The 23,380-nt window shown below is 52.2% G+C and overlaps 9 protein-coding genes across 9 annotated transcripts; 6 read left to right on the forward strand and 3 right to left on the reverse strand.

Annotated features, from left to right (window-relative positions):
* Window positions 1-141: 141 nt before the first annotated feature.
* Window positions 142-2,366, reverse strand: DSM5745_10826 (CBS and PB1 domain protein; the record flags this gene model as incomplete). Its single annotated transcript, XM_026752842.1, has 4 exons — window positions 142-954; window positions 1,010-1,104; window positions 1,166-2,039; window positions 2,136-2,366. 4 exons carry the CDS (start codon window positions 2,364-2,366, stop codon window positions 142-144), a joined length of 2,013 nt encoding a protein of 670 aa, XP_026598480.1.
* Window positions 2,367-3,143: 777 nt separating this feature from the next.
* On the forward strand, window positions 3,144-3,948 carry DSM5745_10827 (40S ribosomal protein eS26; the record flags this gene model as incomplete). Its single annotated transcript, XM_026752843.1, has 4 exons — window positions 3,144-3,166; window positions 3,366-3,493; window positions 3,669-3,771; window positions 3,843-3,948. 4 exons carry the CDS (start codon window positions 3,144-3,146, stop codon window positions 3,946-3,948), a joined length of 360 nt encoding a protein of 119 aa, XP_026598481.1.
* Window positions 3,949-4,348: 400 nt separating this feature from the next.
* On the reverse strand, window positions 4,349-6,439 carry DSM5745_10828 (uncharacterized protein; the record flags this gene model as incomplete). Its single annotated transcript, XM_026752844.1, has 1 exon — window positions 4,349-6,439. The coding sequence occupies one exon, from the start codon at window positions 6,437-6,439 to the stop codon at window positions 4,349-4,351; it is 2,091 nt and encodes a 696-aa protein (XP_026598482.1).
* Window positions 6,440-7,567: 1,128 nt separating this feature from the next.
* Window positions 7,568-8,389, forward strand: DSM5745_10829 (uncharacterized protein; the record flags this gene model as incomplete). Its single annotated transcript, XM_026752845.1, has 1 exon — window positions 7,568-8,389. The coding sequence occupies one exon, from the start codon at window positions 7,568-7,570 to the stop codon at window positions 8,387-8,389; it is 822 nt and encodes a 273-aa protein (XP_026598483.1).
* A 636-nt stretch (window positions 8,390-9,025) lies between these two features.
* On the forward strand, window positions 9,026-11,058 carry DSM5745_10830 (chaperonin-containing T-complex subunit CCT7; the record flags this gene model as incomplete). Its single annotated transcript, XM_026752846.1, has 6 exons — window positions 9,026-9,107; window positions 9,165-9,331; window positions 9,397-9,733; window positions 9,804-10,176; window positions 10,235-10,896; window positions 10,952-11,058. 6 exons carry the CDS (start codon window positions 9,026-9,028, stop codon window positions 11,056-11,058), a joined length of 1,728 nt encoding a protein of 575 aa, XP_026598484.1.
* A 1,169-nt stretch (window positions 11,059-12,227) lies between these two features.
* On the forward strand, window positions 12,228-13,546 carry DSM5745_10831 (Metacaspase-1; the record flags this gene model as incomplete). Its single annotated transcript, XM_026752847.1, has 3 exons — window positions 12,228-12,359; window positions 12,415-12,481; window positions 12,534-13,546. The coding sequence occupies 3 exons, from the start codon at window positions 12,228-12,230 to the stop codon at window positions 13,544-13,546; spliced, it is 1,212 nt and encodes a 403-aa protein (XP_026598485.1).
* Window positions 13,547-13,964: 418 nt separating this feature from the next.
* Window positions 13,965-15,177, reverse strand: DSM5745_10832 (ribosome biogenesis TSR3 family protein; the record flags this gene model as incomplete). Its single annotated transcript, XM_026752848.1, has 3 exons — window positions 13,965-14,698; window positions 14,748-14,884; window positions 14,942-15,177. 3 exons carry the CDS (start codon window positions 15,175-15,177, stop codon window positions 13,965-13,967), a joined length of 1,107 nt encoding a protein of 368 aa, XP_026598486.1.
* Window positions 15,178-15,490: 313 nt separating this feature from the next.
* DSM5745_10833 (VHS domain protein) lies at window positions 15,491-17,814 on the forward strand (the record flags this gene model as incomplete). Its single annotated transcript, XM_026752849.1, has 8 exons — window positions 15,491-15,560; window positions 15,632-15,719; window positions 15,817-15,892; window positions 15,955-16,248; window positions 16,298-16,570; window positions 16,619-16,988; window positions 17,036-17,562; window positions 17,614-17,814. The coding sequence occupies 8 exons, from the start codon at window positions 15,491-15,493 to the stop codon at window positions 17,812-17,814; spliced, it is 1,899 nt and encodes a 632-aa protein (XP_026598487.1).
* A 2,064-nt stretch (window positions 17,815-19,878) lies between these two features.
* Window positions 19,879-21,542, forward strand: DSM5745_10834 (uncharacterized protein; the record flags this gene model as incomplete). Its single annotated transcript, XM_026752850.1, has 2 exons — window positions 19,879-19,952; window positions 20,000-21,542. 2 exons carry the CDS (start codon window positions 19,879-19,881, stop codon window positions 21,540-21,542), a joined length of 1,617 nt encoding a protein of 538 aa, XP_026598488.1.
* Window positions 21,543-23,380: the final 1,838 nt, after the last annotated feature.

Here is a 23,380-nt window from a genome sequence, read left to right on the forward strand (position 1 = left end):
TAATGAGCAGATGCAACCAGGAGCAGGTGCTAGAGCAGCGAGATGGACAAAATGGACGAACACGCTGTACAAAAGATGGTAAACAAAAAGGAGGAAGAGATGCACAAGTCTAACCTTCTTGGCTGAAATACAGTGTCACAATTATCGAGAAGTGGAGCGGCTCAAGATAAACACTCCTGCAATGACGGCGGCCAAAGTAACAATCGCTCCAGGGAGCAGCAAATCATTGGGAACGCCTGCAATGAGTTGCTCTTCAGGGGGATGAGCGGGATAAGCCTGGCTCGCTCGGGACTTGGGAGCAGGCGTTTCATCCCGCACCTGATCGTCTGAAGCAGGAGGAGTCGTGACCTCGAGTGGCTTGACAGGGGCAGGCTCAACAGGAGCAGGAATAATTGGGGGTTGAGCTGGGTCATGGACAAAGAGGTCGACCTTGTCGTGACGAGCGTGGCGCGCAATGAAGACAGCATCAACAAGATCCTGATCAGTGGTGATGGAAACAGTATCTCCTTCATTGTCCACGTAGCTTAAAGCGTAGCCAGTGTTGCTGAGTATGCCATCTTCACAGCTGGCCGCGCCGCCAACGGCTTCAACCTCTGGGCCAAGCTTGGCAGTTACCTGAGCCACCAGTTCGGCGATGCCAGCAGCGGGGAGTATGTTGACTCTATGCACCCGGCCGCTCGGTGCCTTGAACTTGAAGGGGAACGGGGCTAGTTCTCCGTGGTGGAACTCGGAGTGCTCGTCACCGCCATGGTGGGACGCTGATTCGTTTGGAAGCACGCTGTCCCGTGCGTCGAAGCTAGCTTTCGGTGACTCGGGATTGATCATTGACCGATGCGGGGTATGTGGCTGTTGGCTTTGGCTTCCAGAAACCATGGAATCGGATTCGTGGTCCATTGACAACCAGAACTTGTTCCAAGCTGGACCCTCGTCATCTTGAGTTGACATTGAGTTGATCTAGAGGTAAATGTTAGTGGGAACCTTTTGAAGATCAGACACACGGTTTACGTACCTGCTCTAATGTAGCGTAGGTAAGTTTGAGCACATCCACCATGCCCACAATCTCGCCTCCCTCGTTCATCACAGGCAAGTTCAAGTAATGCCCATCTGCATAGTCGATTGGTTAACTACAAGCCTCTTCTAGCCCAACAAACGAGTTAATACTTACCATGCATCTTGCGGAGCGCAGCTTGGATACTCATATCACTGGGAGCAAAGTCGGGGTGAGGGGTCATCACTCGAACGACGCTGCAAGTTGCAGGATCAAGGCCCGGCGCAATGACACGAAGAACGATATCTTTGCTAGTAAATATACCTGTGATAGATCCTTGGTCTTGCACGAGCAGAGCAGTCGTATGGTGCTCCTTCATCAATGAGGCAGCCTCTTTTACCGTAGTCCGGACGGAAACCGTGGTGGGAGGCATACCGTCCAGTACGGTTTCGAGGGTAGGGCCAGACATCTTTGACCGAAGGGCTTCCACATATTGAATGATTTGCTGGGGCTGGCTAGAGCCGAGTTCTGACTGAACACCCTCCAACGCATCATATAGCTTGCGGGACGAGCTGTAGGCGCGCTCCAACTTTTCCATAGCATCGTAGAAGCACTTGGTGATATCTAGAACACCCGAGATATCCTGGTTTTCGTCCATTACAGGCAGATGCCGGAAACCTTTCCGAACCATCAGATCGAGGGCATCGGTAGCGCTGGTATCCGTCCTCGCACACAGGGGGTTCTTCGTCATAATCTCGGAGACCGTAATTTCTCGAGCCTTAAGTCCAGCTCCTACCACCCGGAACGCAAGATCCTTGGCGGTGAAGATACCAGCGATTCGATCGTCGTCGTCCGTCACCAAAACACAGTCTTCTCTCTTCGCAGCCATCAACTGCGCGGCTTCGGCGATCGTAGTAGAGGGCTTGATCTGGAGAGCCGAGCTCGGTTTGAGAGCAAGGACAGTACCGGGAGGAGCTTTGCGGGCGCGATTCGCTCTTGCTGGAACACTCCTCTTCTTGTTGAGGTCTGCCTCCAGCTTCCGTCGAATAGCCTGATGCACACATATAGTTAGAACCAGAACTTCTCGGCCGCACTTGCGCGCGATCCATTTTTTTGCCCTCGACACGGCTCGAAGATGATTTCATACCTCATCGCGTTTCGACTGGTTTTGCCTCTGCCGACTGCTTGCCGCACTCATTGTGGAACTGCCGATGTCGCTACCTGGCGTATGAGGGTTGTGAGATGTGATCGTAGACGACGAGTCGGGTCGAGGGCGTGGAATGTGAGAGGCCGAGCTACCTCCTTCAAAATCAGGCAACCTGCCGCGTCCGACAGTTCTATGGCTAGTGGTGCCTCGAAAGGTGGGTGTTGAAGACATGTCCGCGGGCTGGATGGGCGGGCTGAAATTCAGGACCAAAAACAAAGAATATTGAGGTAAATGTTTTCAATCACTGATTGACTCGAGATGCAAAAAAAAGGAAAATTAAAAAACCAACAGTCGGGGAAGGAAGATGATGCGAGCCAACGAGAAGGATACGGGCGGGCAGACCGCAGGACAGGGGGGAGTCCCAGGAGTGGAGGCTTTTGGCCCAGATCGACTATTTGTTGTCCGCCGCTTAAACTGGCTTTGGTTTTCGATAGAGGGCTCACCATTTATTACGGTCCTCACGCGACCCGCCTTATGTAGATGCTTTATATAGCCAATTTTTACTACTGAGCCATGATCGAGCCAGGTGATATTACCATGTATATTTTGTTTATTGACAGTGTGGCCTGACCTTTTGCCCGACTCCAAGTAAACCAAAATCCCCGTATTGGCTGACCAAACAATCCGCTGGGCACGAACGGCCGCTAGCCTATTTCAAGAAGCGCGATCGGCACGTGCACCCGCCCGGTTGGATCCTTAGTGCCTGAGGCCTCAACGAGCAACTCTCAGGATGCCTGAGGCTGCCATATCCCGTGATCGTGGCTCGCTTAGGAAATAGGGCTTCCACACACACTGACATATCCTCATCCATCCCGAGAGAGTGAGCGTCCGGAGCCTGGAGCCTTAACGACAACCAACCCCGACACCCAAGTACGCGACGACCTTTCCTTCAACCCCTACTTTTCGGCTTTACATTCTCTAACCCGCAGTTTAGAGAAATCCGTCAAAATGGTCAAGAAGAGGGCGAACAAGTAAGACCGCAACCCTTCCCTACCTAGCACGAATTTGGACTCTACATCAACTTCCCGACTTCGACTGTGGCGCCGATGGACGACCGCTATGCACTCGCCTTGGAAAGGTTCTCAACACAATGTCACAAAGATTGGGAATGACATGAAGTGGCTGGAAAGCAAACAACGTGGGAAATATCAGAAACTGACAATTCTACAGCGGTCGCAACAAGAACGGCCGCGGCCACGTTAAGCCCGTGCGCTGCTCCAACTGCGCTCGCTGCGTTCCCAAGGACAAGGCCATCAAGCGATTCACCATCCGCAACATGGTTGAGTCTGCTGCCATCCGTACGTTGACCCCGCCACAACCGAATGAACCTCCGATCCGTCGCGCGGTGTTGTACAAAAAGAGATGGACTACGTGATTGGAATCAACATGGAAACCTCGCAACAACACACACGCCTGGTCGGGGGAAATCGCAACCACCACAATAGAGGCTGACCTTGACCTTTCGCTCTATAGGTGATATCTCCGAGGCCTCCGTCTTCACCGACTACGCCGTCCCCAAGATGTACCTCAAGCTGCAGTACTGTGTCTCCTGCGCTATCCACGGCAAGATCGTCCGGTACGCCATCCACATTGATATCTTCAACCCGACCTCGGCAACATGACTGGTGCTAATCTTGTCTCCAACAGTGTCCGCTCCCGGGAAGGTCGTCGCAACCGTGCTCCTCCCCCTCGCATCAGGTACAACAAGGACGGCAAGAAGCTGAACCCTCCTCAGGCCGCCAAGGCTATGTAAGGAGGTCACAAGGAAAATGGAATTAGTTTAAACGACACGAATGTTACTTTTCCCTTTTTGTTGTGAACAGACTCTTTTTTACTCGGTGCAAATGGAATGAACGGGTTTCGCCTCGGGGTTAAAAAAAGGCATAATGGTTTCGAAGCAACAGACTTCATAAGACGGTACCAAAAATGAAGATAAATTATGACGTACTGCTTCTCCCGGTACTGTGAGTGCGAATCAAAACGGGCGACAGGATGCCTACCAAGCCAGTGGGGAGAAAACGGCAAGGAAGAGTAGCATGCATGCGCGAAAATAGGACCGTTGAGACAGTCTGGGACAAATCATACATGTATGATGCATTTTATGGTTATAGCGTATCGGGCAGGCGACCATCAAAACATCAAAATCATATTCCTCAGGGATATAAATATCCTTTCTCAAAATAGTTCCCATAAAGATCCACCCACCCACTCCGTCCCTTCGGAGTCGCATTCCGAACAATCTTAACCTCTCCCTTCCAGTGCCCTTCAACATGATGGGCAATAGACAAATTAGGTCCAGGAACGGGACTCAATGCCGTAGTGCTCGGAGACGGGGATAACCGGGCTGCCGACCCCGCTGAATAACGAGAGGAAGACTGGGGTGACAGGATATTATTGGTGCTTCTTCTCTGAGAAGTATGTCGCACAGCCTGCACGTACTCTAATTTCTTTCTCCGCCGGAAAGCAGCTAGTTCACAGACAAGGTCCACAACTGGTACTGAGGGTGCCGACGGTGCCGAAATAGAGGAAAATTTATTGGCGTCTGGCATGAGAGCATTATCCTCTGTTGGGATCCCACATTCAGTCTCTCCAAAGAAGCTGAAGTCATCGGAAGCCGCAGACCACAGGCGTTCGAGCTCCCAATCGCCCGTCGCCGATTTCTGCTGCCCTATTTGAGAGCCGGGTTTCCAACCGGTCGATTTGACGGGTTGGAGAGAGTTGGTTACCGGTGTAATTTCGAGGACTAGCTGGCGCAAGCCAAAGAGGGACTTTGCTCGTTCCTGCTCGGCCTTTGCCCTATCCTTCCCGGGGGGTAGGGAGTAATCTGACCCTGCTTGCAGTGTTGCCAGTAGTGCTTCGTTGGAGCAAGCGGTTATGAACTGAATCAACGACTCGAGGATAGGTGAGGTGGCAGGAACGTGGGACGGTACATCTGTGAGGACCAGAACTTCGAGGTGAGGGATATGGAAAGGATGGAGATAATGAACGTAGCTCTCCCTGCCCTCTCGCCGAGGCTGAGACTTTGGTCGCTTTGCAAGTAACTCTTGGATCTTTCTAGCTCGCGGATCTTCCATGGAGAGCGGCGAACTATATCTTGGAATAGGTGAACATGAGAGTGCAGCGTAAGTGTCGGAAGGGCTAGTCATCGTCGATGCGTCACTGTCGTTGGGGATCAACACTTCAGGCGCAAAAGTAGAGTCACGTCTCGGAGCTATTGGACGATCATGGGTATGCTCCATGCCGCTTGGGTTCTCCCCGTTATTGCGCAATTTGTCGGGTGACTGGGGACGTGGAGTGCTTCCTGCAAGCTCGAATACAGGAGTAGTGTCTGCAGGCAGCTCATGCAATTGGGTGTCATGAGTATCTAACTCACTGAAGCCTGCTGTCCTATTTCCACCTGAGAGCTCTGGAAGGAAATCATCCGAGGATATCGGGCTTCCCTTCGGTGCAGTAGAAGTGCAAATTGCGTGATGTGCTCTGAGATAAGCCAAGTTGTCTTTTGCAACAGTACCAAGAATAGGTATCAGCTGTTCAGAGCCCGAACGGGTCCGGCGTTGTGCATCGAGCTGGCTTCCACTGACTTTTTGCGCTTTATCAAGAGTCCCTATATCCAACACGTGTAGTCGAGATGTGGCTAGAAGACTCGCTGCCCCGTCAACGGTGAACTCGTTGCCTGCGAGGTAAAGGTGTGTGATCCCCACATTCGGTAGATCTTCCACCCAAGATCGGCCTGTCAGAAGACTGGTCAATGACTCCTGGAATTTTTGGTCCAAACCGGGTGCGCGAAGGAAGCATGGGCTCTGAAAGGAGAAGTGATTATTAGGACTTGAGGTGGTCAGTGTACGGCTGTGTTGACCACGTGCATCTATATCATGACCGGGCGGCAAAAAGCAGGCATGAAGCAACGACTGAAGGGCCATATCGGTAAGCTTGTTGTCCCGTAGGTCAAGAAGCCGAACCCTGTACCCAATGGCATTGGCCAAAAATGCTGCATCGACATCCTTCAATCCAATTCCCCGTAACTTGAGCACCTGCAGACGTTCCAATTGAGATAATGTAGATAAGACAGTCTGATCCTTTGCAGACGTAGTATATGACAAATCGAGATATATTAGCTCTGGAAAGCGTAACAATGTCTCCGCTATGCCCTGGGACGTTGTATTGGGCTCGCGCTCCGCTATGAGGAGGCGGGTATTGTATGTTCGCGTGGATGCTCCATTTGATGCAGCGCCCCTTAGAGCCATCATGGCACTGTGATCAAAGAACGGTAGCTCGGATACTATCAGGGACTGCAGGCAGGGCAGATACTCAAAAATTTCGCGCAGCCACGAATTATGCGGGCCCCCATAGATTTCCGAGAGCGCCGGGGGCATGTGAAGAGTGTGGGTGAGCGTCCGTGTCTCAAGACGGGCATACTTCAAGGTCCTTCTGAACCTCGTCAAAGCGACTGTCGCATGTATCAATCAATATACCCAGGTTCACGGATGGTTAGAGTGTGATTACCGTAGACTTCATCATTTTCCGTTCCAAAGTGAGATGCAGGGTTTCCCCATAAGAACGGCATGAACACTGTATGCCATCTTCGGCAAACCAAAGTCACGGCGCAGAGGTCACTCGAGGGGACATACTGGGCTATTATTGACAAAGCGTCTCTGGTCGTTGCTGCTGAGTAGCTCGGAGGAACAGTCTCCATCAGCCTGACTTGATATATAGCTTCTTAGGATGCTGCCGCAACAAAGGGTGACCATAGTTTTAGTCCTTGAAGGACAGTTATGAGCTCGTTGGGCGAAGATGAATGAATTAGCGCAATGATGGCAGAGAGGACCACCCAAGTGCCCATCAGGGTACTGCCACTCCTCGTCACGGAGCGAATCATGGGCGAATCATGGGCGAATCATGGGCGTCTACCCTGAGTCTGACCTATAGTGAGGCCAGGATGTTTTGAGCAAATGCACTGCCATTTAGCGCCCCGTAGCGTACTTAGTGCACTTTTCGCAAATTGCGAGTAGCACCACGGATCGAACATTCAAAGTGTGATCTCCAAGATATCTCAGGAGATCTAGGAGATCATAGGGCACATGACTCAGTTAATCCCCTGAAGAAATATGGAATTGAAGGGCTCACTCTGCTGTCGGTGCAGTAGTACGCTGATGATACGGCAACAAAGCGCTCGATTAGCATAGATACCGCGGTATTACAGTCATATTACAGCCCACTTGACGTCATGTTAGACGCATGCTCGAAAGCTAAGCGCCTCAAAGGGGCCTTTGATCCCTGGTGGAAAAGGAGCAGACGGGAGAAAACACATAAAGCCTATCCAACGACTCACTACTTGCGATTTTCGGCTCACCTTTACTCAAAAGCATAGCATAATGGAAGCCTGGCATCGCAACGTCCGGTTACTGCACCAGATCGACGAGTTTCTTGACATTGACTCAACGCAACATTTTGTTGCCGATTTCATTGCCCTCATACATGCAGTCCGCGAGGGGCTATACGTGATCGACGAGGATATCCGAATACCCGACTCGCAAATCAACCTACATTTTCTCACCAAGCTAAAGTCACGTCCTGAATGGAAGGAATGGGCTATGACGATTTTGCGGGATAGCCGAATCACCGCTTCCAACCTGACCGATTGCATGTCGTTTCGAGAGCTCGCGGATCTAGCGCTCAAGCAGGAACGGTTGCTACTACAACAACGGCGGACTAAGCGGAAAATTGGTTCAGAGCGGAGGGTTTCTTTCGCCCAGTTCGCGGTACCACAGACGCCTCGGTCGCTTACGCAGGAGGACATCAACGCCTTTGTTGTTCAAGAGATGCGCAACCAGCGGGAATCACGGCGCCTTAGCCAGATGAGCCATAATCCCGGCCACAATGCTCGCAGTCATATGAAACGTCCCAGTCAGGAGGAGATTAATGACTTTGTCATCCAACAGATGCGCCGAGATCAAGAGCAAAAAGCGAAAGCACGCCGCAGTTACAGCCAACCCCCGAAATACAGTCGAAACAACCTTCAATCAAAGCCAATAACCACGCGCTGCGATTTCTGCGGAGATACTTACCATCCGTCGACAAATTGCTGGCGACGATGGCGAGTGGCTGCTGAAGCACTTCAGGGCCATCCCCCGCCAAAGCTAATCGAATCTCGAGATGGACTGTTTGCTCAACCGCGTATCTATCTATCATATTAGTCAAGCGGAGCGTTCTGTATATTTACGGCCTTGTTTTCTTGTCTTTATATTTGTTGGTCTTGATCATTTGCATGTGACGATATAGCGAGCAAGGTGTTTTGGACACGGGTATTTTGGATTTCTCTCAGCCATGTCAGTTGTTTTCGGTATCTAGTTTATTCTTATCAGGGTTAGGGAAGCCAGCAATGGATCAAAGATATAAAGCAACCCTAAAGTGCGTCCAAATCGAAGGGTAGTACGGGATGATGAGGATATATATTTAGCAAGTTCAAGACATTATGTCAAGAAACAGGCCAACGGTCGAGAACAATTATGCACGCTGACTCTCATACTCAGAAGCAAACCAGTCCATTTGCTGAAATACTGAAGCGAAGCTCTTTGGTTATTCTGTAGCATGAGCTTCAAAGAAGTTGCGCCTGTAGTTCTACAGCCTAGAGTACCTAGGGTTGCGGGACGCGGCGTGATTGGTCACCGCCTCAGTGCTGGAGAGCGATGAAATGAGAAGCTCGGGGAAATTTTGGTCGAGAGCATTCGGACGGACCGCTCTATCACCCCGTTTCCTGCTGGCCCCTATCTTGGTTTTGCACAACTGTTTATATCTTACTATTTGTTTTTCCTCGCAATAAATATACCACCATGGCCTTCGCCGGCCAGACTCCCACGATTGTTGTCCTCAGAGAGGGTGGGTTCCGCCCGCATTTCGAACCCCTCTTCGCCAGTGTGTGTTGAGGCTGCTGACCACCGCTGACCCGTGCCTTTCCCTATCATTTAATAGGCACCGATGCGTCCCAAGGAAGGGGCCAAATCCTCTCCAACATCAATGCCTGCGTGGCAGTCCAGTCCACAGTGAAGAGCACTCTCGGCCCGTACGGAGGTGATCTGTTACTGGTTGATAGCAACGGGAAGCAGACAATCACGAACGATGGTGCTACGGTCATGAAGGTTTGCTCATTACTGTCTGGGTGGAAGACAAAGACACAGCATGCTGATGAGCTTCTACTTTTTAGCTCCTGGACATTGTGCACCCGGCCGCCAGAATCCTTACCGATATTGCTCGCTCCCAAGATGCCGAAGTTGGAGATGGTACCACGTCAGTCGTTGTCCTTGCGGGTGAGATCCTCAAAGAAGTTCGGGAGCTGGTTGAGCAGGGTGTGAGCGCACAAACCATTGTCAAGGGTCTCCGAACTGCTAGCGCGATGGCCGTGAACAAAGTAAAGGAGATTGCGGTGGACATGATCGACTCTGCCGGAAGCGAAGAAAAGAAAATTGAGACACTGCGGAGGCTGGCTGGAACCGCTATGAACAGCAAGCTCATCAAGCGGAACTCGGATTTCTTCACGAAAAGTAAGTGTTTCTGGCAGAAGAGACCCGAGCGGGATGGGACTCGGGGTAAGCTAACCGTTGTCTCTCTTAGTGGTCGTGGATGCGGTTCTGTCGCTCGACCAGGACGACCTGAACGAGAAGTTAATTGGGGTCAAGAAGGTCACTGGTGGTGGTCTCCAGGACTCTCTCTTTGTTAACGGTGTGGCATTCAAGAAGACCTTCTCCTACGCTGGTTTCGAACAACAACCCAAGTCCTTCAAGGACCCGAAGATCGTGTGTCTGAACGTGGAGTTGGAATTGAAGAGTGAAAAAGACAACGCCGAGGTCCGGGTTGAACAAGTGTCCGAGTACCAGGCTATCGTCGATGCGGAATGGCAGATCATTTACAACAAGCTCGAAGCTATCTACAAATCAGGGGCCAAGGTTGTTCTCAGCAAACTGCCTATCGGTGATTTGGCTACGCAGTACGTCCACTGATGCTATGCATTGGCTTCTCATATTCTAACAGCTCGCTCCTTCTAGATACTTTGCGGACCGCGACGTCTTCTGTGCCGGCCGTGTTGCGTCAGATGACATGGACCGCGTGTGCCAAGCGACCGGTGCCGCCATCCAATCTACGTGCAGCGATATCCAGGATCGTCATCTGGGTACCTGCGGCTCGTTTGAAGAGCGTCAGATCGGTGGAGAACGTTACAACCTTTTTTCCGAGTGCCCTAAGGCAAAGACATGCACACTCGTGCTGCGTGGTGGAGCCGAGCAGTTCATTGCCGAAGTCGAACGAAGTCTGCACGACGCCATCATGATTGTCAAGCGTGCGCTGCGCAACACAACCATTGTTGCGGGTGGCGGTGCGACTGAGTTGGAGCTCTCCGGCTATCTCCATCGGTATGCCGACCGAAACGTTCCATACAAGCAGCAAGCCGTTGTCAAGGCGTTTGCCAAGGCTCTGGAGGTTATTCCCCGACAATTGTGCGACAATGCAGGCTTCGACGCCACGGACATCCTTAACCGCCTGCGGGTGGAACACTACAAGGGCAACACTTGGGCCGGTGTGGACTTTGACAACGAGGGCGTCCGGGACAATATGGCGGCCTTTGTTTGGGAACCTAGCTTGGTCAAGGTTAACGCTATTCAAGCAGCCGTGGAAGCTGCTTGTTTGATTCTGAGTGTTGACGAGACTATCAGTAAGTTATCAACATGCTTGAGCGTTCGACAAACAGTGGCTGACATTTGAAACAGAGAACCAAGAATCCGCCCAGGCTCAGGCACCTACGCGCGGCCTGCCTCCAGGAGCTGCGCAACGGGCTCTTGGTGGAGGCCGAGGCCGTGGTATGCCGAGGCGATAGATATTTACGGTAGTGGCGATATGGCAGAGTAACAAAATGAAGTTCGCTGCCGGCGCAAAAGAGATAAAAATACTCTGATGGATACTTAGAATAGCATGTCGCTGCATATCACCCTCAATCTCACCATCAATACTCAGAACTTTTCACTGCGACTCAACTGAGCCACGTCAAATGGGATCTTAATACTCTAAACCGTATTATAATACTCACTAGCCTCGGAATATAGACGGGGACGCATGAGCACCTGCCCGAATGGCGGGCCTGACTTGGATGATTTGATTGATCAGCGCTGCATAACATGCTTCCTAAGGACATCGAAGTGTGGCAGTGGAAAATGTCCAGCTCCCGATGTGGACTCTCGAGAAACGCCGAGCAGGGCATTTCTGCTATAAGTATGAGCCTAGACCTGGACTTTGTATGATGTCAAACGATCCAAGCGTCTGGATCTCATTCTCGGGCCTCACGTGTGCGGGACGGTCCACATAAGGCTGAAGAGCATGAAACATCCTTGAAAGTTAGGCTCAGCCGCCAAGTGCAGGTAAAAATTCAAGAACAAACCAGCATGATCGAATTCCGACGGCTTGGGCTCGAACACAAGTTTCCAGCAGTTGATTGGACTGGCTGGGGCTTTATAAGATGGCACTAGCGAATCTCGGCTGGCTGATGCGTCGGCGAGGCCGGTTTGTTGTTGATGAATCGTTGACCAGTCTGCCCTGTAAGTGTAACCGACTGGTATCGGCTGGATCCAATCCATGGCGGATGCTTTCCCCACCTGATCTTAGGCCTAAGGCTGCATCTTTTCTCCCGCCCTCCCTCACCACCATCTCCGTCTGCATTCGACAGCCCGGCCTCAGCCCTGCCGCTCCTATTTGTCTATTTTGGCTTCAAGTGGTTTCCTTGGCCAGCCCGTCTGATTAGACAGAATGTCCTACTACCCCCCTTATTCCGGCGCGCCCGGATACCCCCCGCCGCAGCAACCGTATCCTCCTCAAAACTACCAGCCTTCCCCGCCCCCATACCAGTAAGACTAGCCAACCTTCCAACCTTGCTTGCTTTCTTGCCTACCTGCACATTTCTTGCTCTTCCACTCTTCTCTTTTAGTGCGCTCTTCTACCGACCGCATATTGGACATTTGACTTATCGAGGATCTATCTCCACCCCACAGGCAAATGCATCACCACCATCAACAACCGTCTTACGGCGGCGGCTATCCTGGCCAGGACTACCGTCAGCAGCAGAACCCTTACCCGCAATACGGCCACCCAGCACCTCAGACGTACCCTCCTAATCACGGATACAATGTATGTTGCAAGATGGGCATTCATCATGCTGTTGTTTATTGACTTTGCCATATAGCAACCCCCATCAGGTTATCCGCCCTCACCCGCTCCTCCTACTGGCGGCCAGATGTACCATGGACGACGTGCGTAAAATCAGTCAACCGTCAGCCAGACGTTCTGCTGACACTATCCCAGAGCCCTCGTACCAACAAAGCCATTACCCGTCCTCGCATGGGGGCCCTGCTGCTCCGCCTTCCCAACCACAAGCCTTCGGTCACGGCGCGCCACAAGGTTATAGCTTCCAGTATTCTAGGTGCACGGGGAAGAGAAAGGCTCTTTTGATTGGTATCAACTATTTCAGCCAGAAAGGCCAGCTGCGTGGATGTATTAACGATGTGAAGAACATGTCCACATACCTTAACCAGAACTTTGGCTACGCCCGGGAGGACATGGTGCTCTTGACAGATGATCAACAAAACCCGATGAGCCAACCGACGAAGGCGAATATCCTGCGTGCCATGCACTGGCTGGTTAAGGACGCGCAACCCAACGATTCTCTCTTCTTCCACTACTCCGGACACGGTGGCCAGACACCCGACTTGGACGGTGACGAAGACGATGGATACGACGAAGTCATCTACCCTGTAGATTTCAGAGTGGCGGGCCACATAGTCGACGACGAGATGCATCGGATCATGGTGAAACCGCTTCGGCCAGGCGTGCGACTGACGGCGATCTTCGACTCGTGTCACTCTGGCTCTGCCCTAGATCTGCCATACATCTACTCGACCCAGGGTATCCTCAAGGAACCCAACCTCGCAAAGGAAGCAGGTCAAGGTTTACTGGGCGTCATTTCATCGTACGCGCGTGGTGATATGGGTGGCATGATGTCGACAGCCGTCGGTTTCCTGAAGAAGGCCGCCAAGGGCGATGAAGCCTACGAGCGAACTAAGCAGACCAAGACCAGCCCCGCAGATGTTATCATGTGGTCAGGGAGCAAAGATTCTCAGACCAGCCAAGACGCCCAGATCGCAGGCCAGGCTACTGGTGCGATGTCATGGGCCTTCATCACTGCTATGCGCAAGAACCCTCAGCAAAGTTATGTGCAGCTGTTGAACAGCATCCGAGATGAGCTGTCGACCAAATACTCACAGAAGCCGCAGCTGAGTTCCAGTCACCCGTTGGGTACGTCCCCTGTTCCTGGATAACATGTTCTTGTACGAGGGCTTTTCTGACGGATTTCCTAGATGTGAACCTACTCTATGTAATGTAATGGGCTTATGGCGGTTTTTTGGGGTTCTACCATCCTGATTTTATCACCTATAAACAACACTTTGATGCGCTCTGCCTTTTCATGCATAGTCTCGTCATTAAAATATCCTTTTTGCATGTTGATGTCTTTTTGCTTTTCGTGTTTTCATGATCATGGCGCGGTTTCATCATTAGAGAAATGGTTTCCACTCGGGCAGCATCTGGAGGAGAAGATCATACCTGTGGATGCCCTGCATACAAGTTCATCATCCCTATAGCAAGCTACTATGTGGTGGGTGCAGGAGTACAGTTGTTCATTCCATATATTCATTTATCCGTTATCAAATAGTAGCATAGCTTTTCTGTCTTGAATAACTACCCCCTCCTAGGCGCGTTGACAACGGTCCTTGAAAACGAGGCACTGAACGTGTCTTGTGACTTGTGTCTTGATGCAGCTATAATGCCTGTTCGATCAGTGACCGGCGTGGCGTTTATGATGTTATCGAAAGCCTCGTCGTCACTTCCTTCTGTACCCGACAAGGCATCCGAGTCTTCTAGTGGTCCGTTATCCGGCCGTTCAATCCTTTCTGGCTGCACCTTATCAGGGACTGACGGGTTCTGGAAGGATTTCGAATTGAGGATCTTCGCACGAATGGCGGCCATCTGATCTTCGTCGTCGGAGTCGTCAGAAATAGCGTAAGGGTCCTTCTCTTCTTCCCCTTCGTCGTCTTCATCGTCTTTCTCTCCCTCATCGTCACTAGTCGTGTCATCGTCATCTTCCGAGTCTGGCTGCAATCTTCGGTTCGTGTTGCCGACGGTCCACATGTCATCTGCGCCTCCTGCCCTGCTCTCTTCATACTCTTTTTCTATCTTCGCAAGCCATTCCTCTTCTGTCCGCTTGACGTCTTCTTCTGTTTCACATGCCGCATACCGCTTCAGAAGTTGCGCGTTGATTTCGAGGAAGGCCTCGCCGTATCGGAAGGGTTTTAGGACGACTCGGGCCCAGTCTTCGTGACCGCAAATACAGAAGCAGGCGGCTAGAGCTTCGACGCAATTTAATCGCCATGGCTTTCCGTAGTTGACTGTGTTTGCTGCGATTAGGTAGGGTACTGGCCAAATTAGCGCCGCGGATTCCTTGCGCGGAGAAAGAAGACCTACAGAGTCTTTCACACTTCCCTCCAATCCGCGACCACGGGACTTCCTTAACTCTCACCCAGGAACACTCTACTACGGCGGCGCCATATTGTTCTAGTAGCTCTTTATCGGCGGGGGAGACGACTTTCTTCGCATTGGGCCTACACGTTATACTGTCAGTCGCTGATCGCCCTTCGTTCTTGGATAAGACAACGTACGAGACAACCACACCCTGGAACTTCTGCCCGATGGCCAGCTCTCGCATCAGACCGAAGTTCATTAGCCTCTTTCCTGAGCATCGCTTCGGATCGCAATGACCGAGATCCCAGCATGCGGCTCTGAAAGGAGGCCTTTCCGAGCCGGAATCGTTCCCATCGCGGGGTACAGGGCGTGGGCGGGGGCTCGAGAATTTCTTGCCTCCGCGGGAGAAGTTGTCTTTCTTGTGGCGGACCATCGTGATGCAAATGGTAGGAACAGGGTATAAAGGTGATAAAGAGGTGAGCGTAGAGATTTGACACGGTCTTAATTAGAAGAGGGACTAAGCCAAAGAAATCGAGCAAACACGTGGAGTTAGAGCTAAACGCCGTCGCCGCCAGACTGCCGGCGACCCATCGGTCCTCAACTCCACCACGTCCACCACTTCCCTGCCCGATAGTGATACGCCCATCGCCTCGGCTCTTGAGAGCTACATATCTCCTAATTGCATTTCTTCTTTTTAACTTCTTACACTGGCCCCTCTCGTCACCCTGGAGGCCGCTTCAGCACGGATGGCAGCTAGGGACCGCTTTGGTGGTGCCTATGCTGACCTGGGCTTCACCCCTCTTCAAAGGGCCATTCGTACGTGACGCCCGGGCGGTGCAACGGAACGCATCTGTTATTCTTGACTAATTCGCTCGCTCAATCTGCAGGAAACGCCTGTGACTTGTCCCTCTACGAACCGAATCTCGCTCTAAACCTCGAAGTTGCGGATCTGGTCAATTCCAAGAAAGGCAATGCGTGAGTACTCCCGCCTCTGGGTTTGAGTCGCCGCGCCCCAATCGAAGCTACAGCGCGAACCTCAGAAAACACATTTCTGATCTTTCGGCCACCATAGTCCCCGAGAAGCAGCGTTCGAAATCGTCCGGTTCATCAACTCGCGAAACCAGAATGTCTCGTTACTAGCATTGGCGGTAAGACAGATCTCCGTGACTAGCGCAGAACGGCGCATTGCTAACGGAGTCGGCTTCGGTAGCTCCTGGACATTTGCGTCAAAAATTGCGGGTACCCTTTCCACCTCCAGATCAGCACGAAGGAGTTTCTGAATGAATTGGTCCGTCGCTTCCCCGAACGGCCGCCTTTGCGGGCCACGAGGGTCCAGCATCGCATTCTCGAGTCAATTGAGGAGTGGAGGCAGACTATTTGTCAGACGTCGCGGTATAAGGATGATCTAGGACATATTCGTGATATGCATCGACTACTGCTATACAAGGGTTATGTTTTCCCGGAGATCCGGCGCGAGGATGCGGCTGTTCTGAACCCCAGCGATGTATGTTGGCCTGCACGATTGTTGCCAGAGTCGTATTGACTGGTTGCAGAATTTGCGCTCGGCGGAGGAAATGGAAGAAGAGGAACGAGAGGCGCAATCGGCCAAGCTGCAGGAGCTTATTCGAAGGGGGACACCGGCAGATCTACAAGAGGCGAACCGGCTGATGAAGGTCATGGCTGGATTTGACACTCGGCATAAGACAGATTACCGGGCTAAGGCGGCAGAGGAAGTAGCTAAGGTGCAGGAGAAGGCCAAGATTCTGGAAGAAATGCTACAGAGCCAGGCGCCGGGTGATCGGATCGCGGAGGGCGATGTGTTTGAGGTAAAGATGCATGGATTCCAAACCAAAAAGCATTCTAACTCAACATAGGAGCTCGCGAATGCCCTTCAGAGCGCGCATCCGAAGATACAGAAGATGTGCGAGGAGGAGTCGGATGACCCAGAAGCCGTGCGCAAACTATTGGAGATTAATGACAGCATACACCGCACGATTCAACGGTATAAGCTTGTGAAGAGCGGCGATTGGGAAGCCGCGACGAGGATCCCCAAGGGCACATTAGGCACTAGTACGGGCGTGTCCAAGAACGCCAACAACGAGCTGTCTTTGATCGATTTCGACCCAGAGCCTAGTTCCAACGGCGCAGAGCAGCCGGCGCAGGGATCCAGTTCTATTGAAAATGACTTACTTGGGCTATCGATCGACGAGCCGATTCCGTCAGGTGGAATCTCGTTAGGACAGAGTACGTATGATCTGTGTTTTGCTCAGACATTGACTAACGTTGTAAAGCGAGCCCTCCGGTTCCCCAATTACCTCAGAATCCCAGCGCATTCCAACCAAACTTCGATATCCTCGGCTCGTTAGGTTCAAGTTCAACCCAACCTCCGTCATATTCGTCGACACCTGTTCCTGCATTCTCCCAACCTCCTGCTACTGCAACTCCACCCCCCGCAGTGGACCCATTCGCGTCCTTAGTATCTGCCAGCCCTCGACACAACAGCCCACTCCCTTCCAGCTCTGCAAGCCCTCGGCCGCCCGCATCGTCTACCCTACTTGACCTCGCTGGAGCTGGCGCCGGAGTTGAGCAGAAGCCCAAGGCAACAGACGATGACGAGTGGGACTTTGCCTCATCCTTACCGCAGAGTAGTTCATTGCCGAGTACCAATCGCGTGCAGGTGTTGAACTCGTCACTGAAGGTCGAGTTCGTCGCCCGCCGACACCCTCAGCAACAACGCCAAATCCATATCATTGCGAACTTCTCAAATGCGACAAGTCAACCTCTGAGTGATCTCCACTTTCAGGTCGCCGTTGAAAAGGTACGTTTTCTCTCGTCCATTAACCAATGGTCCCATTAACCGATTGAACAGGCATATACCCTACACCTCCGGCCTCAGTCTGGCCGCGACATCGGCCCCCTCCAACAGAACGGAGTGCAACAGGAAATGCTCCTCGACGGAATTGATATGGGCAAGGGCAACTCAGTCAAGATTCGGTTCCGCGTCTCGTACCGGCTCGGCAGCGAAACAAAGGAAGAGCAGGGGATGGTTCCGACTTTGGGAATTGCATAGAACTACCGCTACCACGACTAGTTTATTCTTACTTAGTTAGCTTAGTTTACCCTCTTGAGTATTTGCGCCAGCCTACCTACTCACTTACTCAGCTTAGCCTGTTAACTGCAGCGCTCTTCTTGTTTATATTTTGTGAATTTAGCCGCCGCCTCCACGCCCTAGACCTAGGGTATGGGATGTGGGAGGGATGTCCTTGGTTGTTGGAGAAATCTTATATTTCCGAGACTGAAATCGTTTGGGTAATGCCGTGTATTGTAAGCGCTAAGAGTGATGGTACTTACTGTATGTAGAAGATTTGAGGAATCGGGCGAAGCCGCTCCATCAACCATAGAGGCAGGGTAAAGAGTTTGCATCCATATCCACGCCTGTACACACTCAGGCCAAGTCCAAACGGTAATTACATGAATATGACAGATATAAATCTTAATTTGGATCGGGTTTGAGTGAATCATGGCATAATGATGTAGCCCTAAATTGTTCAAGATGGACACCGTGTCTACCGTTTCTGGTATGATCTTGGCAGATTCCCATGAACTTAAGATGCTGTCCAAATATGCGTTGGCCCGAATGGGGCAAGAGATAGAACTCGCCCGGCTTTTGAATTTCGGATGAACAGCTTGCCACTCTCGATGTAGGTTGCAAACGCCCTGTTCAGTCGCCGTGCATGAACGAAGTTGGGCAAAAATGGGAAGGTGGAAACTGAGGATAATAAATTTTCTATACCTTGTGGCGGACTTGTATAATCGGTGAGGCGCATGGTTGGTCAAACAGGTGCATAGACTAAACCTATCACCCGAGGTGAGGAGGACACCTATAACCATGAAGCCGTATGCGTATCTCAACACAAGAACAAAGATACGCCATTTTTCTACCTCCATCCTGTACAGCCAGACTGGAGTCTAGCCCCTCATTCTGACAGCCTTAGATTAAAGCTAAGAGTCCCTGCGTTAGCGCAATCTCGATCTGAGCGCCTACTACGTAGGTCTGGAGAAAATAGGCGAGCCACGAGCATCGGACCCGATGCAAGTGCAAGATATGGCCTGATGCCCGATAGCGAAGGGTAGAGTGTGACGACAGGGGATAGTTTCTCATCGTATGACGAGAGGTCGCAAGACGATAGTGTACGGCGTACCCCGATATCTTCCGTCTGAGGCGCTGCTGGGATGTAGGGCAAACCTCGGCCAGCTCGGACGATCGGGAACCACTTGCCAACCTATATCTTCCTCCAGATAATTCCAAGGTAGAATTTACCACACAGCCGAGAAGCCCTTAGGCGAAGGGGCAGTGGCGAGGAAAGTGGCTGTAAGGGGAAACGTGGGAAGGTGCCCTGTCTCCCGCATTATCAGTGCGGCAGTTCCTCGGACAGTAGACTGGTTGCGATTGAATTGGAGGGAGCTTCCCAGCTTACCCATCCGAAGAAAGGACCAAGGGATGGGGGGCCGGGCTAGAAGCTGAGCTCTATACTGGAAGCAGATAGAGAGGACGGGGACCGGGGGAGGAGCAGGAGGGTGGCAAGTGGAGTTGATTCGGGGTTTGATCGCTGAACAGTGCGTTAGCTGCAGCTGTCAGAATGGCTTCTTTGCCTATTGGCGGATGGATCGGATGGCTGTCAAGGAGTACTAGATGGCGAGGAGGAAGAGCGAACCGAGACAACCAGGGACCGACAGACAACGACTTTCTTGACACCACAAAGAGATGATTCGCTGATGCAGATGGTGAAAGAACCGACGGGACTTCAGAATGGCCTGGAGGAAAGGCAAGGAAGCCGAGGAGAGGGCGAAGAGTGGCAGGCCTAGACTTGCGTGGCTGCGGTGCTTCGTGCGTAAGAAACCTTAACGCGGGCAGCCCCATGGAAAGCCCGCCAGTGACCCAGAGAGGACGCAGACCTGGGCGGCAGCTGCCAACCATGGACGGCGCGCCTCTCGACCTGGCCTGGCGGGCATTTAACTTGCTCCTCCATGTCACCCTCTGCAGCTCTTCTTCAGCCTTCTTCACCTCCACCTCCACCTCCACCTCCACCCCGCAATCCTCTTGACATTCTCACCACTATCCTTACCCAGGAAGATGTCTCCCAGACCACCAAGCATCGAGTCTTACGGTCAGAACCAGGGCCGCACCAAGGAGGAGAACCAGGAACGGTGCGACTTCTTCCCTCCATACGTCTATCCAGTTCTAATATCAGCAGTGCCTTTATTGCAGCCTCCAGGCGCAAAGACCGCAGCTTGGATGCTCGCATTGAGTCCGCCAATCGGGCTTCGATGCTACACAAGAAGCGCACCGGGAGGGCTCTCATGATCAACCGCGAGGTCGTTGAGAATGAATCAATGTATGAGGAGATTGACGACACTTATCGCGCAAAGATGCTTCAATACATGCGTGTCCATAATGCGCAGCTGAACCATGACTTTGACAACTCACTTCTCGCTGGCGTGTCCGCTGCTTCGCAGAGAAGCGAGATGCTCGCTCCACTACACACCGGACCTTCATACAGTCTGCAGCACTCATCGCACTCCGGCCTGCAGATGCCTAGTACTTCACAGAGCTCGAGTCTACCCAGCCCTTCGCTTTCGCAGGAGTCTACTTCCCATAGTCCGAGAATGCCAAACGCTTCACAAAACCAGCGGGCTCAGAACCGGCCAATCTCCAGCCGACGCAACAGTCATCATCGGGCATCCAGCGTTGCACCCACTGGGCCCATCCATGGCGCTCGGAGGCTGACTATAGATCTCTCTCACCTGCGCAACACCATCCCTGGACCAAGCACTGAGCCGGGCAAATTCAGCTCCAATGCCTTCTCGACTCCGGGGGTCAACTTCTCACCGCCGTACATGACCCCAGCTGAGGCCCCCAATCAAGCCCAGGTGCCATCCTACGTTATTACGGAGCCTAGCTTGACCATGCGTCCACAGCTACAGCAGCAACAGCAGCAACAGCAGCTAATGCAGACCTGGCAAAATCTCTTCCCTCGCCATGCCATGTCCGACTCGACATCCATGGGTGGCCTGCCTGTTATTGGAGAGCTGCCGAGTCAGTTCCGCAACCGCATTGCGTCTGCTCCTACGTTGCCCGCCCAAACTATAGCACAAGCACAAGCACAAGCACAAGCACAAGCCCAGGCTCAGGATCAGGCTGCGACTCCAGCTCCACCTCAGACTGCTACCCCAGCACCAGGCCCCAACGCCATCCCCGGAACGAACCAGCATCACCGAGTGCGGTCAGAACCGGGGCCGGCTCCCATAACTGTTTCCACTTCGACCTCCTCCCCTTCCTCGTCGATGTCTTTACACACAGGATTTCACCCAAACAACAATCCATCATTCTCGGACCCTAGCTCCTCCATCGAGTTGCTGCCTACACCGCGGAGCACGCCGCCTCATACTCCGGCTTCTTCCCAAGCCTCCAACCCGCGCATGAACATGAGCATGGGCGACCTGGACATGACCGAGATGGACCCATTCAAACACACGTTGTCTGAGCTACAGGGCTTCGATGCAGGTCTCCAACTCAGCTTAGAATTACCAGGGCAGGGGATGGCTGAGAGTGCAGATCAGGATTTCCTCGACTTTAGCCAATTTGCCTCCACTCTTGACCAGAACCATCTTGATCCGAACCATTACCCGACCATGTCCCATTGGCAGGTACCGACGGGCCCTGGTGATGGTACTCCTGCAGATACTACTGGCTTCTCTGGCAACTTGGATATGAAAGAGTACATTACTAACATGTGAGCGGTTTGATCTCTTCGAATATTTTCTTTGGCATTATTGATACCGGGCGTTCTCTTCCGACTTGACGTGTGCTCGACAGTGCCTTACCAATACCATAGTTTGAATACCTGCGAAGAGTGGTTTTGATATTCTATGGATTTCTCTTTTTTTTATTTCTGCAAAACTACCCACACTAGCTTCTGGCCTTGGCCCATATGTGAATGGACCGCAAGTCTGCAAGGTACACCATCTTGATCTGCAAATAGTCAAGGTCTATCCCCCGACGTTACACTTAGGCACATTACTGCGTTGGGGCATGATCCAAGCCCTGAATAGCCCCGAACCACCGGAGGACTGACATAGGAATGAGGTAACTGGCCTCGACCGCAAACGGAAGGTGAGCGTTGAGACAGGGCGCGGAGTACCGATAACGTGATGTGACGAGTTGCGGATGGCCCGTGACGGATGAGATGTAACATCAATCTGGAAACTAAAAGTAGCTATCTTGTAAGATTCTGAGGTCTAGACTCTAGATTTCAATCGACTGGTACATTCGATAATCTCCAGCGGTAGGCCTAGTGCTTCAGCTCCTTTTTGGAGAGTGATGCTTCTCAACCGCGTGATTTTGACGCCGCAGAACCTGGACCCGTCCACTACCCTGTTGGAAGTCCTCATGCTGAACCCGGAACTGGCGGGGGCGCCGGCGGGGAGGTCGAGAGTGGATACCTTACTGCAGTGCACACTGCTGTGCAGCCTTGTGCTGGGGCCCACTGCAGCCTGTGCAGTGACTGCAGTGTGAGCTTAAGCTGGCTCGGAGGCTCCACACCGTCCCATACTGATGGATTAGCAATAGCAACTGCAGTGCCATTGGCCCAATCACATATTTAAAGTTCTCCCACTGTCGATCGTGTTCCCGCTAGGCCGGGTGCGGTTAGTGCCTTCTGCAGAGGGCTTGGCACTCGCTCGCTCCAGCCATTCAATCCCGTTGGTAGCCGGGTCGAGATCGCTATTGCTAACTTCCATGGTTGAGCTTTTCACTCTGCCCTGAAATTAATAATGAAGGGACAGGACCAGATCCCTTGGGCGATAGGACAGAGTAACCTTGCCACGTCCTGCAGCCACGCAAGTGCCAGTGGGAATTTTTCGTCCTGTTGGCGTGGCCCCTGCAGAAGGTTGTTGACGAATTTTATTTTTGTTGGGCTGGAGTTGGACTGCGTGTGTCACTAGTGCTAGTGGAATGGCTGGAACCTGGGTGATGTAATGCGCACCTTGCAGAAGAGCTGCGGTGGAGTCTCACTCCGTGAAGCGGGAAGTCGATTCTCGAGTGTAGATTGTAGAATAGCATCCTCAGCGGGTTTGGTGGTCTAGCCTAGCCTGGTCTGCAGTACAGAGGCTACGATAGGCTGGGTACTGGGTAGGTAGGGGTAGGTAATTACCCAAGTCGGTAGATGCGGGGAAAGTAGTGGCCTGATTCAATTCATCCACCCACACGGCCTGGCCCAAGGCTGTCTTTGCCCCTGGCATGACTGTTCTATACTGTCTCATTCGCCACCTATCGAACTTCAGCTTTGCGAGTCGGTGTTCTCCGTACCCACCTCTTGGTAATATAGAGGACTACATTGCGGTTGAGCAATGGTCCGTGTTATTATGTGTGCCGTCCCCCATTCCTCTTCGAGTGGCGCTGGAAACATGGTAGTATCCGGAGCGTCGTTGGCGTCCGCTGTCATGTAACTCAGATTCAGAAAGAAGCCGAACAACGCCCCACCCGTCCTTGTGAAAGTGGCACGGGTCTGACTTCCAAACCATTAATATTGCCTTTCCCCGTCAAAATACGAGGTCAGAATTCTGTTCTGCTGCGG

Source organism: Aspergillus mulundensis (assembly GCF_003369625.1).
Source record: "Aspergillus mulundensis strain DSM 5745 chromosome Unknown scaffold_17, whole genome shotgun sequence".
In the NCBI taxonomy this organism is placed as follows: domain Eukaryota; kingdom Fungi; phylum Ascomycota; class Eurotiomycetes; order Eurotiales; family Aspergillaceae; genus Aspergillus; species Aspergillus mulundensis.